The 15,501-nt window shown below is 42.8% G+C and overlaps 1 protein-coding gene across 1 annotated transcript in view; it reads left to right on the forward strand.

Moving 5' to 3' along the window:
- Window positions 1-1,426: 1,426 nt before the first annotated feature.
- LOC149308997 (LIM and SH3 domain protein 1) overlaps window positions 1,427-15,501 on the forward strand; it is a 68,925-nt gene continuing 54,850 nt past the window's right edge. The window contains exon 1 of the mRNA XM_089531602.1: window positions 1,427-1,809. Within this exon, the coding sequence (XP_089387728.1) occupies window positions 1,741-1,809 (69 nt within the window). The 5' untranslated portion in view covers window positions 1,427-1,740. The remainder of the gene's footprint in view (window positions 1,810-15,501) is intronic.

Raw genomic sequence — 15,501 nt, forward strand, 5'->3', positions numbered from 1 at the left:
TTTGAAGCTGCTTTAACTGCCCTGGCTCATTGCTGGGGAATCCTGGGAAGTGTAGTTTTGTGAGACTTTTTGTTTAGACAATTAGGGTGTGGTTGTTTAAAAACACAACCGTCCACAGTAAAGCTCTGCCCCAACACTGCTTTATGCTATTTTATTGTAATGTCCTCCATTTACATGGATTCCTGGCTCTTCCAACCAGTGACTAGGCGTCCTCCTTTTCCAGGACCGTCCTACATTCCAACCTCCTGTCCAGGAGGAATCCCAAAACGTCCTCCATTTTGAGCATGACTAAGAAGCATGCATTTAGGAGTATTTCTAGCTTTGAACGTCCTACATTTTGTGGCGCCTCGCCTTCCTTTGCGGTTGTGACATCTGGTCCCAACCCAAGCGCCACGTAAGTTGTTTACAGAAAGAAATACAAAACCAAGCCCCGCTCTTTGGCCATTTATTGCGTGGCAGCCTTTCATTCCTCACAGCCGCCACTGACTTCAATGGCGCTTTCCCTCACAGCAGCCAACTGGGTATTGTACACTGCTCAGTACTTATTCACACAAGGGAGTGGTTTTTGTGGTGGGTGTTCTTTTGTGTATGTGTGGGTTGTTGTTTTTTGAGTACATTTTATTTTTTGACCAAGGAGGAACCGGAAGCCCTGCCTCTGGGGGCGGCTGTGTGGCGATGTGTTAACACTCCCCTCACGAAAACGACGACCCCGCCCCCTCCCTTTCCTTTCAACCGTTACTAGTTGCCTCAAGGCACGCGCGCGCCTCCGCTGAGACTGACTCATTTGATTTGCTGGCGCGCGGAAGCGAGCGCGAGCCGTCGACTGAAGAGCTGGCGCGCACGCGCGGGCGAGGGAAGAGGGCGGGGCTGGCTGGCGCGCGGGCGAAGGAGTGAGCGAGCGTGAGCCCTCGTTGACTGATTGACTGGACGGCGCGCGCGTGCACAAGGAAGAAGGCGGGGTCGAAGAAGGAAGGGAGGGAGGCAGCGCTAGCCATTGGCTGACTGACTGACTGACTAGCTGGCGTGCGGACAAGGAAGAGGGGCGGGATCGAGCGAGCGAGCGCGAGCCGTTGACTGAATGACTGATTGACTGACTGGCAGGCGCGAGGGCAAGGAAGAGGGCGGGGTGGAGGGAGGGAGCGGGCGCTAGCCATTGGCTGACTAACTGACTGATTGACAGACTGGCAGGCGCGCGGGCAAGGAAGAGGGCGGGGTCGAGGGAGGGAGCGAGCGCTAGCCATTGGCTGACTGACTGATTGATTGACAGACTGGCAGGCACGCGGGCAAGGAAGAGGGCGGGGTCGAGCGAGCGAGCGCTACCCATTGGCTGGCTGACTGCGGCGCGCGGATGAGGAAGACGGAGGGAGGGAGCGCGAGCCGTTGCCTAGACTGACTAGATAGAAACTGGCTGGCTGGCGCGCGGACAAGGGAGCGAGCGAGAGTAGCTGATTGGCTCCTCGGGCGCGAGATTGATTGGCTGGAGCGCGGACGAGGCAGCCAACGCGAGTAAGCTGATTGGCTGGGGCGCGCGAGCGAGCGAGCGAGTGAAGGAAGGAGCGCGCAACAGGAGGAGGCGACAGAGAGCCTCTCGTCTAGTCGCCGCGCCCCTTTCCCCCCTTCTTCTTCTTCTTCAGTCGGATCCCAGCCGTCGCCGGGGCTGCTTCCTGCCTCTCCTCCTCCTCCTCCTCCCTCCCTCTTGCCAAAAAGAAAGCCCACCTCCCCGCCTTCGCCTTCGCCGCCATGAACCCCAGCTGCGCCCGCTGCGGCAAGATCGTCTACCCGACCGAGAAGGTGAACTGCCTCGACAAGGTAGGTGTGGAAGGAAGCAAGGAGGCTCAGGGCTATGGAATTCTGGGAGTTGGAGCTTGTTGTGGGCCCAGAGCGGAGCGGAACTCCCAGAATTCCATAGCAAGGAGCTAGACAAAGAGTTAAAGCGGGGCCAAGCCGGGTTATTTCTCCAGTGTGTACTATTGTCCATAGGGAACCATTGGAGAATGCTTGCCATATCGGAAAGTATGCTCCCGTGTTTCCCTATGGCCAAGTACTGTATTTCCCAGTCTTTCCCTATGGGCAAGTTCTGCCATTTGTTTCTGTCTGTCTCATTTAGAGGCCTCAGCCAGAGAGCTCTAGTGCCTTGTCAAACTAAAAATCCCAGGATTCCACAGTCTGAAGTGAAATAATAACACTATGACAACGTACGGTTGCTGCTGGTTAACTTCTGAGATCTGAGATCCACGCCCTCAAATACCCGCTGTTTCCTATGGCGCGCACGCTGGGGCACACCCCATTAAAGCCTATGGGGCTTGAATACGTGCGAGCCTGCGTTTTCACAGGGGGTCTGTGATGGATCCCCCATGAAAACGGAGGGTCATCTGTAGTGCGAATGGGCCGAGTGCGGTGTAGTGGCTCCAGTGTTGGACTGTGACCCTGAAGACCAGGATTCGATTCCCCACCCAGCCATGAAACCCATGGGTGATCTTGGGCAAGTCGCACCCTCTCAGCCTTAGAGGATGACAGTGACAAATCTCCTCTGAAGAAACCTGCCAAGAAAACCCCTTTAGGATCTCCATAAATCGGTAAGGACTTGATGGCACATAAGAAAGTAGAGGACCGGTAGCTTCAAGCCAAGCGACTTTAGATGTGTGTGTGGGGATACAGAGTGTGGTGTTATCACCAGCACATAGATAGTAATGTACGCTCTGTAGAACCCTTTCGTTTTGTATGGGGTGGAGGGTGATGAGAAGCAGCCTGTCTTGCAGTGTGGAAGGGAGTCTAGTGGTCAGGAGTGGAGGCTGGAGGATAGCATGCTACGCAGACTGGTGTTGAGGTGCAAAGCTTACCTGTTGTGTGTCACACAAAAAGGAATGAATTTTGGAGAAATCTAAAAAGAATAGTTGTGAGAGGTTGGGGTAGCCATGGGCAGAATGGTTGAAATGCAAATGATAAAACGTTTGGTCAAACGTAGGGTTAAATCACTTAGAGTACGCCCAGTGAAATCAACCTGGTTTAGGGTAGTCATCACTAACATGTCCCATTGATTTCAGTGGGTTGATCAGGTATGACTACATCTGGATCTGGCTTTGGTGTTTTAAGGTGTAGTTGGAGCATTCCTGACAGATGGCCATCCAGCCTCTGTCTAAAGACCTCCAAGGAAGGAGACTCCACCACTCTCCGAGGAAGGAGTGTGTTCCACTGTCAAACAGCCCTGACTGTCAGGAAATTCTTCCTGATGTTTAGGTGGAATCTTTTCATGGATGCAAACTACAGGAAAAGAGATTCAGGCTCAACATTAGGAGGAATTTCCTGACAGTAAGGGCTGTCTGACAGTGGAACAAACTCCCTTGGAGTGTAGTGGAGTCTCCTTCCTTGGAGGTCTTTAGACAGAGGCTGGATGGCCATCTGTCGGGGATGCTTTGATTGAGAGTTCCTGCATGGCAGAATGGGGTTGGACTGGATGGCCCTTGCGGTCTCTTCCAACTCTATGATTCTAAATGAAAGGGGCATGTGTAGGTATAGATAGCCTTGCTTCTGGAGCCCTTTCACATTACATAGTTACAGCATTATGATTCCACTACCAGGGCTGCATTCTGTGGGATCTTAGAGTTTATACTTTGGAGATGAACTAGACTTCTCTCTGTCTGAGAATTCTAAATGCCTCTTTCTAAACTGCAAATCTCAGGATTCCATCAGAGGGAAGTGTGGCAGTTGCAAAGTGGAGTCACAGTGCATTGTGTGATGTAAAAGGGCTCCTGGTCTTGGTAGGTTTGACAGTTAATGTTCCCAAAACAATGAAAGATGAGACTGAATCTGTGTAGTCTAGGAAAGACCAGCATTATGGGATAGAAATGGAAAGAGTGGTAGTGTCTACAGAGAAAGTGGCTGCAGGAGATGCATGATTGCATTTGTGTGTCTGGTAATTCTTTTTGATTGCTTCCCTTCCTATGAATAGTGCCTGGGTGAACAGTAGCCTTTGCCCTCAAATGCTACAGTATTCCCATTTTGCAAAAGGGTGTGAACACTGAGCTCATGTAAACAAGCAAAAAACAAACTTCAAACTTGGCTCCCCCTGATCTTCCTAGCTTCTTTATTCTTAAACTAGATGAAGCCGATTTCCTCACTTTTCATAACATCCAAGGCCAGTGAGAGGCTTCTGCAGGATTTTTTAAAGAAAAAACCCACTTTCCCGACTATTCTTTAGGAACACACAAATAAATAAAACAGCTGAATTTAGCGTTGGAAATATTCCAATTTTGACTAAGGTCAAAAGACAGGAATTTGAGCCATGTTGCCAGCTGTTGATTTGCGTTCCCATTTAAAAAAAAACAATTTAAATACCATAACCTCAGTCTTTTTCTTTGATGTTTTAAAACTGGATTCTCATGAAGTTATGAAGAAAGAACTTTCCCAGTATTTTTCCTTCTGCAGTTAAAACAGCTGGATGTCTCAACAGACAAAATGAAAATGGACTAGCTACCTATCATATGCTTTCCATTAGAATCTCTTCTCTTGCATACTGCCTTCAGATTGATTTTGTGCAGGGTTTAAAATACTAAAACTTAGGGGTGAAACAGACGGTCCCAAAGGGGCGGCATGATGCAGCTCCTGAGGAAGCCGGATTGGGGCCATGGCAATTGCACACTGCTGCCCCAGTCCGGCCAGTTTCCGCCCCAAACAGGAGCACTCCTATTTGGGGTGGGGAAAACCGCCCCTTTGTCTCTAGAGTGGCTTTTTGTCAGCTCTGGGGCGAGTGGCATATGAACACCAAACCTCCAAGTCACCTGGAAGTATGCCTGCATGTAATCGCCAGTGCAGCTACTGGGCAGCTTGGGGCATGTCATGTCTAAATGGCACACCCCCAAGCCAGCGTTGAGCCAGACTTTCAGGGCCATCTGTTCCAGCACTTTGTGTATAAATGATTGGATTCTTTCTTTTGGTCTCGTCTTAACACCTTATCTGTAGAACTTCTTGATTGAGTAGGAAACATGCTTTGTGAATGCTTTGTCAGTAGTATGTCTTAATGTAATAGTTGCTGTCTTAGTGGCATCTACATGCTGCTTTATTTTTTGTTTGGATTTTGGCCATACCTACCTTCAGAAAGATACTTGTAAAAGAGACGGCTCTCTGTTTTTGTTGGGGATCCGTTTTGGACCCCCCCCACCCGCCAAAACAGAGACTTGCTGATATTCCATTGGCTTGAAAGGGGCGTGTGCACATGAGCGCCCACCCACTTGACAATAACAGAGGTCGCCCCTCTGTGAATGTCCAAGACTGCAGACATGAAGTCTGCAAGAAATGAGGTGTGACTGTAGATAGAAGTTTGAAAAATTGAAAGTGTTGTGGTGCCTGTAAGATGTACGGATGTATTTAAATTTGAAATCCTGGGTTGGTTTCTTCCTGAATTCCTTCATAGATTCTCTCAATTTCTTCATCCTTTGTCTCTGTGTTGGTGCATATACTTGGATTATGTTGGTATTTATAGGTTTTCTCTGAAGCCTTTTTCATTTGGTCCAATTTTGTGTTGTATCCTTCAATTACTTTTGCTATATTTCCTTATATGAAAGCCACACCATTTTTTGTGTCTTTTCATTTCCTGAGTAGAACACTGTGTCGTTACCTGATTCAAAGTGGCCCAATCCTGTCCATTTTAGCTCCCTCACCTCTAGTATTGTTATGCATTCTGTTCCCTTGTTTACTATGACTAGCTTCCCCTGGCTTATGCTTCTCACATTCCATGGTCCTATAAAGTGCATAGTGCTGCTGCAGACAAGTTTTGCATTGCTGATCATTTCTGCAGTTTGAGTACCCATCTTTGTGCCTTTGGTCAACTCTCTGCTGTGATTTCCCATTGCTTCTCCTTATTATTTCTCTTTTTGTAATATCTCACTTTTATTTCATTTGGGCTATCTCATCACAGGGTTTTCTTGGTGAAAGGGTCTTGCAATGAGGTTACCTTTGCCTCCCTTCACGTGGCACTAACAAGTGTTAGCTAAGGTGTCACGTGGCACTAACAAGTGTTAGCTAAGGTGTCACTGCTCTTCTCTTTGTGATATCTTTATATCAGTGTCACCCATCACTACTGTTGCTGCCCAGTAGCTCTCTGTTACTCTATTATTCCATACATCCCTTTGTTCTTGACTCAGTTGCTTCCCCTTCCCGACCCCTCAATTCTCCTTCTCCTTCTTTGCCTCTGATTCTTCATTTGCCATCAGTCCTTCCATCCTTTTGTCATACTCTGTTGGTCTTCCTCCCAAGTCCTCTCCCCTTTTGTCCTGCCATCTTGTCCCCCCCCCCCTTTAGTTCCTCACTTAGAGCAATGGAGGCAGCATTGATGGCATGGTGGTGGAGATGCCCTGGTGCTCCTGCACCCCTGATTGTTAGTCTCCTAACGTAGGACTTCAAACTAATTGTAGATGACTGGAATGCTAAAGTAAGCACAACAGAAGAATCCAAAACAGTAGGAAAATTCAGACTAGGCTCAAGAAACGAAGCAGGAGACTGACTGATAGAAGTTTGTGAGGCCAGCAACCTATTTATTGCAAATACCTGCTTCATACAACCAGAGAGGAGACTGTACACATGAACATCACCAGATAGTCAATACAAAAATCAGATAGACTATATAATTGGAAGCAGAAGATGGAGAAGCTCTGTTCTTGCAGCCAAATTAGGCCAGTAGTACAGATTATGAACCACTTATATCAAAAATTAGAGTGAAGCTGAAGAAAAAAGCAAAAACAGTTATATCAAATTATGATCTGAACAGTATTGCAACAGACTTTACAGGCAATGTAAGAAGTAGATTAGCACTATTAAGCATGATTGAACAGGAACCAGAAGAATTGTGGTCAGAAACCAGGGATATAATCAAGCAAGAATGTAGGAAGACCCTTTCAGTGGCCAAGAGGAAAGAGAAGACACCATGGATATCAGATGAAATGCTTCAAGCAGTTAAGGAAAGAAGAGACGCAAAAGAAAAATGAGATAAGAACAAAACGAGAACTGTAAATGCAACTGTCCAATGACTGTTGCTCAAGAATAAAGAGGACCATTATAATATTAAATGCAGAGAAAGAGAAAACGGTAGCAACAATGGGAGTCTCTTCCATAAGATCCTGGAACTCAAAAGAAAGTTCAAAGCAAGGATGGGGATGCTTTACATACTACGAGACCACGAAGAAATAAAGAGACAATGGAAGCAACACACAGAAGAGCTATATAAAAGAGATGAAAAAAGAATGACACATGGAATGAAGATCCATATGAAGATGAAAGCCAAATTCTGGAGAGCAAGGTGTACAAAACAAAGAAAAAATAACCAGGAACAGATGATATTCCAGCTGAATTACTACAATCCACACGAAAGAATCAACTCTAGTGTTAACTAAAAGCTGCTAACAAAACAAAAAGAAGGCCAACAGACTGGAAATGATCAATATATATCCCCATCCATAAAAAAGGAGACAAAAGACTGTAGCAACCATTGAACCATAGCATTAATTTCTCATGCAAGCAAAATTCTGCCCAAAATTCTGCAGCATAGACTCCAATCAAACATGGAGAGAAAAATCCCACAGGTGCAAGTGAGGTTCAGGAAAGGAAGAGGCATTGCGGACCACATTGCTAACATACAATGGTTAATAGAGAGCACCACAGAATTACAGAAGAAATTAAGTATGTATATTATAGACTACTACACCGAAGCGTTTGACTACATAGATCACAAAAAGCTATGGAACACTCTTAAAGACATGGGAGTGCCACTACATTTGATAGTTTCTGATGAGAAATCTGTATTTAAGATAAGAAGCTGCTGTTAGAACTGAATTTGGAGAGATAGAATGGTTCCCAATAAGGGGTCAGGCAAGGCTGCATTCTATCACCTGCTTGTTTAAACCGTACACAGAAAACATCATATGAAGAGCAGGTTTAGATTCAGAAGGAGGAGGAGTGTAGATAGGAGGAAGAAGGTCAAAGAAGAAAGTGCAAAGGCAGGCTTACTGCTGAACATACAGAAAACAAATGACAATGGAAGATAATGAAGAAATCAAACTAGTTAAAGATTTTCCATACCTTGGCTCAAACATTGATCAGACCAGAAGATGCATTGAAAAAATAAGACTAGGAATGCGTAAGGCAGCCATGAAAGAGAATCAGCCAAGCCATTATATTCCCTATTACCATGTATGGATGTGTACTGGACAGTGAAGAAAGTAGACAGAAAGAACTAATCCATTTGAAATGTGGTGCTGGAGAAGAGCATCACATACTATGGATGGCCAAAAAGACAAACAAATGAATCCTAGAACAGATCAAGCCTGAACTCTCCCTAGAAGCCAAGATGATGAAGCTGAGCCTGTTGTATTTTGGGCACATCATGGGAAAGTATGACTCATTAGAAAAGACAGTAATGTTAGGTAAGATAGAAGGTAGCAGAAATCTGCAGGACCTATGCAGAACAACAGAGAATAGGGGGTGCTGGAGGTGTCTCATCCAGAGAGGTGCCGTGAGTCTGGCTGACTCGAAGGCAGTTAACAACAACAACACATGTATTTAATCATGAGCTTTCATGAATTACCATTCCTTTCCCAGATGGATGGACTACTGTGGGAAAGCTTCTGTGCATGTATTCCTTCCTTCTGATGAAATGATTCTAATCCATAAAAGCTAATACTTAAATAAGTCCATTAGTCTTAAAGGTACTACAAGACACTTGGTTGTTTTAGAGGAATAAATTAACATTTTTCCCCTTTGAATATATTTTTTAAAGAAAGCATGTCAGCACTTTCTGCATTCAGTTTGCTTCCCCTGTCCCAGTTTGGTACTGTTGAAGATCAGACTAGATGTGATGAAATCCAGCTCTTCAGAAGGATACAAATGTGAAGCCCTAACTGCACTTAGTTATTTGGCCACAGCAACCTTTCAACAAATAAGCCTGTAACTCTCATGTCTAGTATATCTTTTTAAAATCAGGGATGGGCACTTGCTATCATTGGACAATTGCATTGGCCTTCCTTGGGGCCTTGGAAGGCTCCACCTGGTATTATGTCATCATCCCTGCAAATATTTTGAATTTTTAGGCACCCAACAAGCCTTATAGCCTAAGGACCTTTTTTTTCTTGGTTTGGAGCCCATGAGCTGTTGTCGGGCCCAAAAGAAACATTTTTAAAAAGTGGCACTCAGACAGACTTGAGCTCACTTCCTGTTTTCTTTAATTTTTTTAACAGTCTCTCTTTTGGTCCTAAAACATCTTGGGGATGCTCAGAAATATGGCAAAGTCAAACCCCATCCATTGTGAAGTATAGATAGCTGGTTTTAGAGAAAATACATGGATTGACATCCTCAGGGCCTCAAAAAGAAAAAAAAAGTCAGAAACACATGGAAGTCCTAGCCTATTTGTTGTTGTTAACTGGCATCAAGTCGACTTTGACTTATGGTGAGCCCATGAATGGGAGACCTCCTCCAAGTCACCCAACCAGCATTCTCAGGACTAGCAGACTCAGAGCCATGGTTTGTTTGGCTGAGTCTATCCATCTGGAATGTGGCCTTCCTCTTTTCCTACTGCCTTCTACCTTATCAAAGATTATTGTCTTTTCTGGTGAGCCATGTCTTCTCATGATATGTCCAAAGTATGGCAACCTTAGTTTAGTCATATTCTAGGGAGAGTTCAGGCATGATTTGCTCTAGGACTCATTCATTTGTCTTTTTAGCAGTCCATGATATCTGCAGAACTCTTCTCCAGCACCACATCTCAAATGACTTGATTTTTTTCCTGTCAGCTTTCTTGTGTATTTGTAATTATCTGACTCAAACTATCATTCCTGTTCACTTCAACTCACTCTCCCTGAGAATTACAGTGCGCCTGCGTCATACGTGAACGCACTATACGTGGCTTTCAGCATATGCTGAAAGCTGTGCGGGGCGCAAGGGGCGGCACATCCCATTAAGATTAATGGAGCGTGCGCCATGGTGCATGTGTGCTGCAGTGCCATGCACAAGCCCCATTACTTTCAATGGGGCTCGAACATACACACTTTTTTTTACGTGGGAGGGGGGAGTCCGGAATGGATCCCACGCATTAAAAAAGAGTGTACTGTACAATGTTTATACATTCTATTTTTTGTTTTAGAATGTCTCGCTTCCCCGATCCACGATTCTTGAATTCCATGTCCCTATAATATGTGTGGTGCAGTCTAGGACTTTCGTTTCTCCTCTGAGCAAGTCAGCATCTGAACATCCTTTTGGCTTGAGTCCAGTTGTGTTGTTAGCCCCAGTATTACTTGTAGTTGTCTTCTGCTCTACTCTGGTAGTTCACTGAGTGGCACTATCTTTTGTTTCATGTTGGATTGTCTCATATAGGGTTTCCATGGTGAAATATCTTCAAAAGATGGTTTACCAAGCCTCCCTCTGTGCAGTACTGACAAGTGTTAGCTGTAGTGCTGCTGCTGTTGTCTCTGATAGATCTTCCACCAGTGTCACCTACTGCTGCTGCCCAGTAGTGATTTGGCATATTTAGTTTCTCTGCAAAAGCCTTGATGTGTATTCATGAGTATGGCTGCATCCGCAGGAGTAATCTGTTTGACACCACTTTAACTGCCATAGCTAAAAGCTCTGGAATTCTGGGAATTGTAATTTTGTGGGAGATTTAGTCTTCTCTGTCAGAGAGCTCTGGTGCCACAACAAACTACAATTTCCAGTATTTGATAGCATTGAGCCATGACAGTTAAAGAGGTCTTAAATTAGATTATTTCTGCAGTGCAGATATAGCCCCTTTCTACACACAGCAGAAAGGAAACCGTGTTGTCTTTGAGGCAGATACAGGGGACAGCATATAACACATGTTTCACTTGTGCTTTAAACTGTTTCAACGCCTGTGTTTTAACAGCATTACTTTTTTGAATTTTTAAATTGTTTTTAGTTGATCCTTATTTCTATTTGAATATAAGCTCTCTTGGATCCTGCTTTCCAAGCACCCACATTGCAGCTGTCCTTTTGAATTCTTTCTCTTCCTTTCTTAGAGCTTCTGCTTTTTCTAAACCAAGAAAACATCTCCTATTGGAGCTGAGCTGAGAAAGGGGGGAAAAGATTATACACTCGCCCCTCCAGGTCCGCAGACTTGAGAGGCGTGGACTTGGAAATCCGCAGTGGGGTGACTGCCATTAATGGCAATGGGGCGCGCCTATGGGACTTAAATATGGGCTTGAATATGCACAATATTTGGAACTCACCCCACTCATTTAGTGTAGATTTAGGTTTAAACAAATAGAATGCTGTCGCTATTGCATCTGTTTAAAGTTTGAGAATTTAACATGTGCTGAAAGGATAGGTCAATGTAAGATGTAGGTTATTTCAGCTGTCTTAATAGGCATATGGTTTAGAGTGAGGACTTTGATTTTAAAGAGAAGTCTAAACCAAACCAATGGTACTGTGCTATGTGTAGATTATATGTCAATTGTATGCCATAAGGCATGTTCACAGGTTCATCAGGATAACATTCTTCACTCATTCTCACCCACATTCAGGTCTTCATGAGATTTTTAGATACCTTAAAGATGTATGGTGGTGAGGGTTTTTCCAACCATGCATATTGTCCCTCTTTCCAGGAAGGAGAGAATTGTTGCCACAGGCTACATGCAGCTGCTAATTAGATGTTTGTGGTAAAAATGGTGGGGTGGTGTCTTAATCCAGCAGGTGTTACTGGTTTTTCTTCTTGGCCTCCCAGTGTAAATCATAGAGTCACCTTAGTAGAGCAAGATAATCATTGGCAATAAGAACTGAATTAGTGTTTGAAGCAAGAACATTAGGAGAAAAGAAATGATGTGTTTCAACTTCATAAATGCCCCATTTCATATGCAGTAGTCTCATAATCGAGATTCTTCATGGAACCTGCTTTATGTGCTGGTTTTTCCTGTGTGATGCTCAGCTTGACTACCACATTCATACTGCTGGTTCATATATCTCTGCTGGTGATCAGGAAACGTAGAAAATGTGTGACATACAGGCTTTCTTAGTCTGCAACCAAACTCAAAGGCCATATCCATTAGCTCTGATTTCAAAGCAGCAAGCTATAGAAGTCACACAAGGATGATTATTAATGTTAAGAGGACAATGTGTTTAAAGTGCTACAGTTCGCTTCCATAACACATGATTATTTCCAACCAGTTAGTCCATAATACTGAAATTGAGATTTTTTTATAGTTTAATTGTTTTTTGCCATATGTAGACCACTTGCCATGTAGTGGCTCATTTCATTTTCTCTTTTTCTTATTCATAAGTATTGATGTTTGAGAACTAATTATGAGTATAATTGATGAACGTCTTCACCCTTATTGCATTTCTTCTGGTTTTTGTGTCTCTGAAGGTTTTTTGTTAGCACTTAACCTTGATATTCAAATAATATTTGAGCCTTCTGTATGTATGTGTATTGTAAGAAATGAAATGGTGTCACTGAAGTCTTGTAGGAAATACTTTTTGAGACTTCAGATAGTTTGTTCCTGGTATTCACTCATGAGAAAATGATTGAATAAAAACAGTGGCGACAAAACACCTTCCACATATCAAGTACAGCGTGTCCACGTTATACATGGGCACGCTATACGCGGCTTTGAGCACACACGCTCAAGCCGCGCAGGGTGAAAGGGGCGGCACATCCCATTAATTTGAATGGAGTGTGTGGCTGTGGTGTGCGCGCTGCTGCATACACGAGCCCCATTCAAATGAATGGGGCTTGAGCATAGGCAAAATTCGCCTTACGCCGGGGGGGGGGGTCTGGAACGGATCCCCCGCATAAGGCAGGGGTCCACTGTACTTCATGTTATTTTTCTTTTCTATCTCCTTATGAGGTAGCTGTGTACTTGTGCAGTGCAGATGGAGAACTAAGGACAAAAGTGGCATTGTTAACGAGTGTCAAGGTGAACATGAGTTCTGCTTTTTCATGTCACCATTTCCACATGCTATCCATTATGCCACAGTGACTTAACTTATTATACTTGTCATTCTTTGAATCCACCATCATTTCAGAAGCATTCACATAAACAGTATTAAAGACAACTGTCAAATGTATCAAAACACTATGCCTAAATACCATACTAACCTTGCAGTGGTATGAATTTCTTTTTCTCTACTTTCCTTAGATAGTATTGTGTGAAGTCACTTTAATATATTTCTTTTTGACTATGATGACTAGTGTAGCAGGCATCTTCTGACATGTCCATATTTGAGTATGAGAGGAATTCAGTCCTACTTATTCTTCATATACAAATATATGTACCGTATATACTTAACTATAAGTTGACTTCATGTATAAGTCAAGGGCAAGTTTTGGGGCCAAAATTATGGATTTTGCTATGATCTGTAGATAAATCAAGGGTAAAACTTAGGGGCATGTAGCAAAGAATCTATTTGTTAATAATCTTTATTTATAATAATAATAATAGTAAAATAAAAGTGAACAATCATAATGGTGTATTCAATGAGTTCCACACTTATTTCATCCTCTTTGTGTTTAGCCAAGACCAGGTACAGATACACAAATAATATTGCATAATATGACCTTGCACATTCTCTCTATTTAATACATTATACATATTCTCTATTGCTGTTCTTCCTCAATTATATCTCTTCCATTCGTAATATCATTGTATCTATTCGTATAAATACTCTATATCAACATAACATAAATGAATTACAAAACTATTGCCTAAGTACTTCACATAACTTTGTATTTTTACTTTACGCTTCACTTACATTCTTACATTCCATTTTTTGTTCACATATTCCTCAAAAGGTGTCCAAATACTGCTTTTATATTCCTCATTCCTTAATAATGCAGTTAATTTATCCATTGCTTTAATTTCCAAGACTTTTTGTATCCAATCGTCTATACTGGGCAAGGTTATCGTTTTCCACACTTTAGCAATTAGGATACGAGTGGCTGTCACAAAATATAACGCTATTTTCCAGTACCTTTTCTCCATCTCAGACCCCAGAAATGCAGTCATATTGAGCAAATAAAGCTCAGGTGTCATAGTGAGTTTTACTCTTATTATCTTTTGTATGACATCATGAATTTTTTTCCAAAAACATTTAACTTTAGAACAGGACCACCATACGTGATAGTAGCTTCCTTTAACCCTACCACACTTCCAACATTTGTTTTCTTTTGAATTGTGTATTTTGAATAACCTTGACGGCGTCAAGTACCATCTATTAACAACTTTTAGATGATTTTCTTTCAAATCCTGAGCTACCGTAAACTTTTTTGTTTTTCTCCATGAGTTTTCCCAGTTTTCTAGGCTAATCGTGTGACCCACATCCTGAGCCCACCTAATCATGTTGGATGTAATTACCTCATGTTCTAGATCTCTTGATGATAATAACTTGTAAAATTTGGCAGTCTTTCCCTTATCTATATCCCAGAATATTTTATCTAAGTCATTTGGCTGTATCTCCAGTCCTTCTTTTACTAAGTCTTCCTTAAATCTGGCTTTGATTTGTAAATATGCGAACGATTCAACATGAATCCCCTTTTTTTCCAATTCTTCTTTGGTCTTTATTTCTATTTTACCTTTATCCATCATTTTAATTAAGTCTTTATACTTTAACCAAGTTTGAGTCTTTTCCCAACGGCCAAACAATGCTTCTTGAGCAGAGGCCCAATACGGTATCTTAGTGTAGAACATTGATTTAATTAATTTCCAAATTCTTAACAATGGCTTCCTGATTGAATGATTTATGAACTCTCTATTTATCAAGTCTTTGCGATACCAAAGGTATCCATGCCAACCATACCTCATGTTGGATGCTTCAATATTTAGTACACTGAGATTTTCCAGTCTCACCCAATCTGCATGTAGCAAAGAATCTAAAGGATGAATCAAAGCAAACCAATGTCAAAGAACTTACAAAATTCCAGCAGACATAACTATTTGTGTTCACTCTTAAGGCTGGATGGATGACGGAGTAATGGGGGTCAGTCTTCCAGGACAGATTATAATCTTGCCTTTCACAAGAGGATGGTTCCTTCTTTAAAAAAGAGTTACTTATATTGACCTGTGGATAAGGTGACTCAGGTTTTTTGGGTCAATTTTTTGACCTAAATTTCTAGACTTAAACAAGAGTATATACAGTATATATATTCATCCCTTTCCACATGATTTTCCGTATAGTTGGGATTGCTTCAGTGTTGAAGACTTGTTACACATTTGATAAACCGAAGTGACAGTTCATATGAATATGGCTGGCACAAGCTCTAGTCAAAGCAGTGGCCCATGGAACAGTGTCGGCCCATGAGCTGTTAGCTGTCCTTCTATGGCAGGTTGATGGCTTAAGAAGCACTGGTCTATACTAAAGCTCCATGACAGTACTATGTTGTAAACTTTAACTGTACATACTTTGCGTTGTTTGGACAATGGATGGAACCTGCATAGGCAACCAGCTCCTTCGTCTATCTGTAGGTTATACAGAATCCAAAACATTTGGTGTGTGTTTGGAAAGGGAAAAACC

Source organism: Sceloporus occidentalis, unplaced genomic scaffold (assembly GCF_023333645.1).
Source record: "Sceloporus occidentalis isolate IW3139 unplaced genomic scaffold, rSceOcc1.0.p SCAF_7, whole genome shotgun sequence".
Classification (NCBI taxonomy): domain Eukaryota; kingdom Metazoa; phylum Chordata; class Lepidosauria; order Squamata; family Phrynosomatidae; genus Sceloporus; species Sceloporus occidentalis.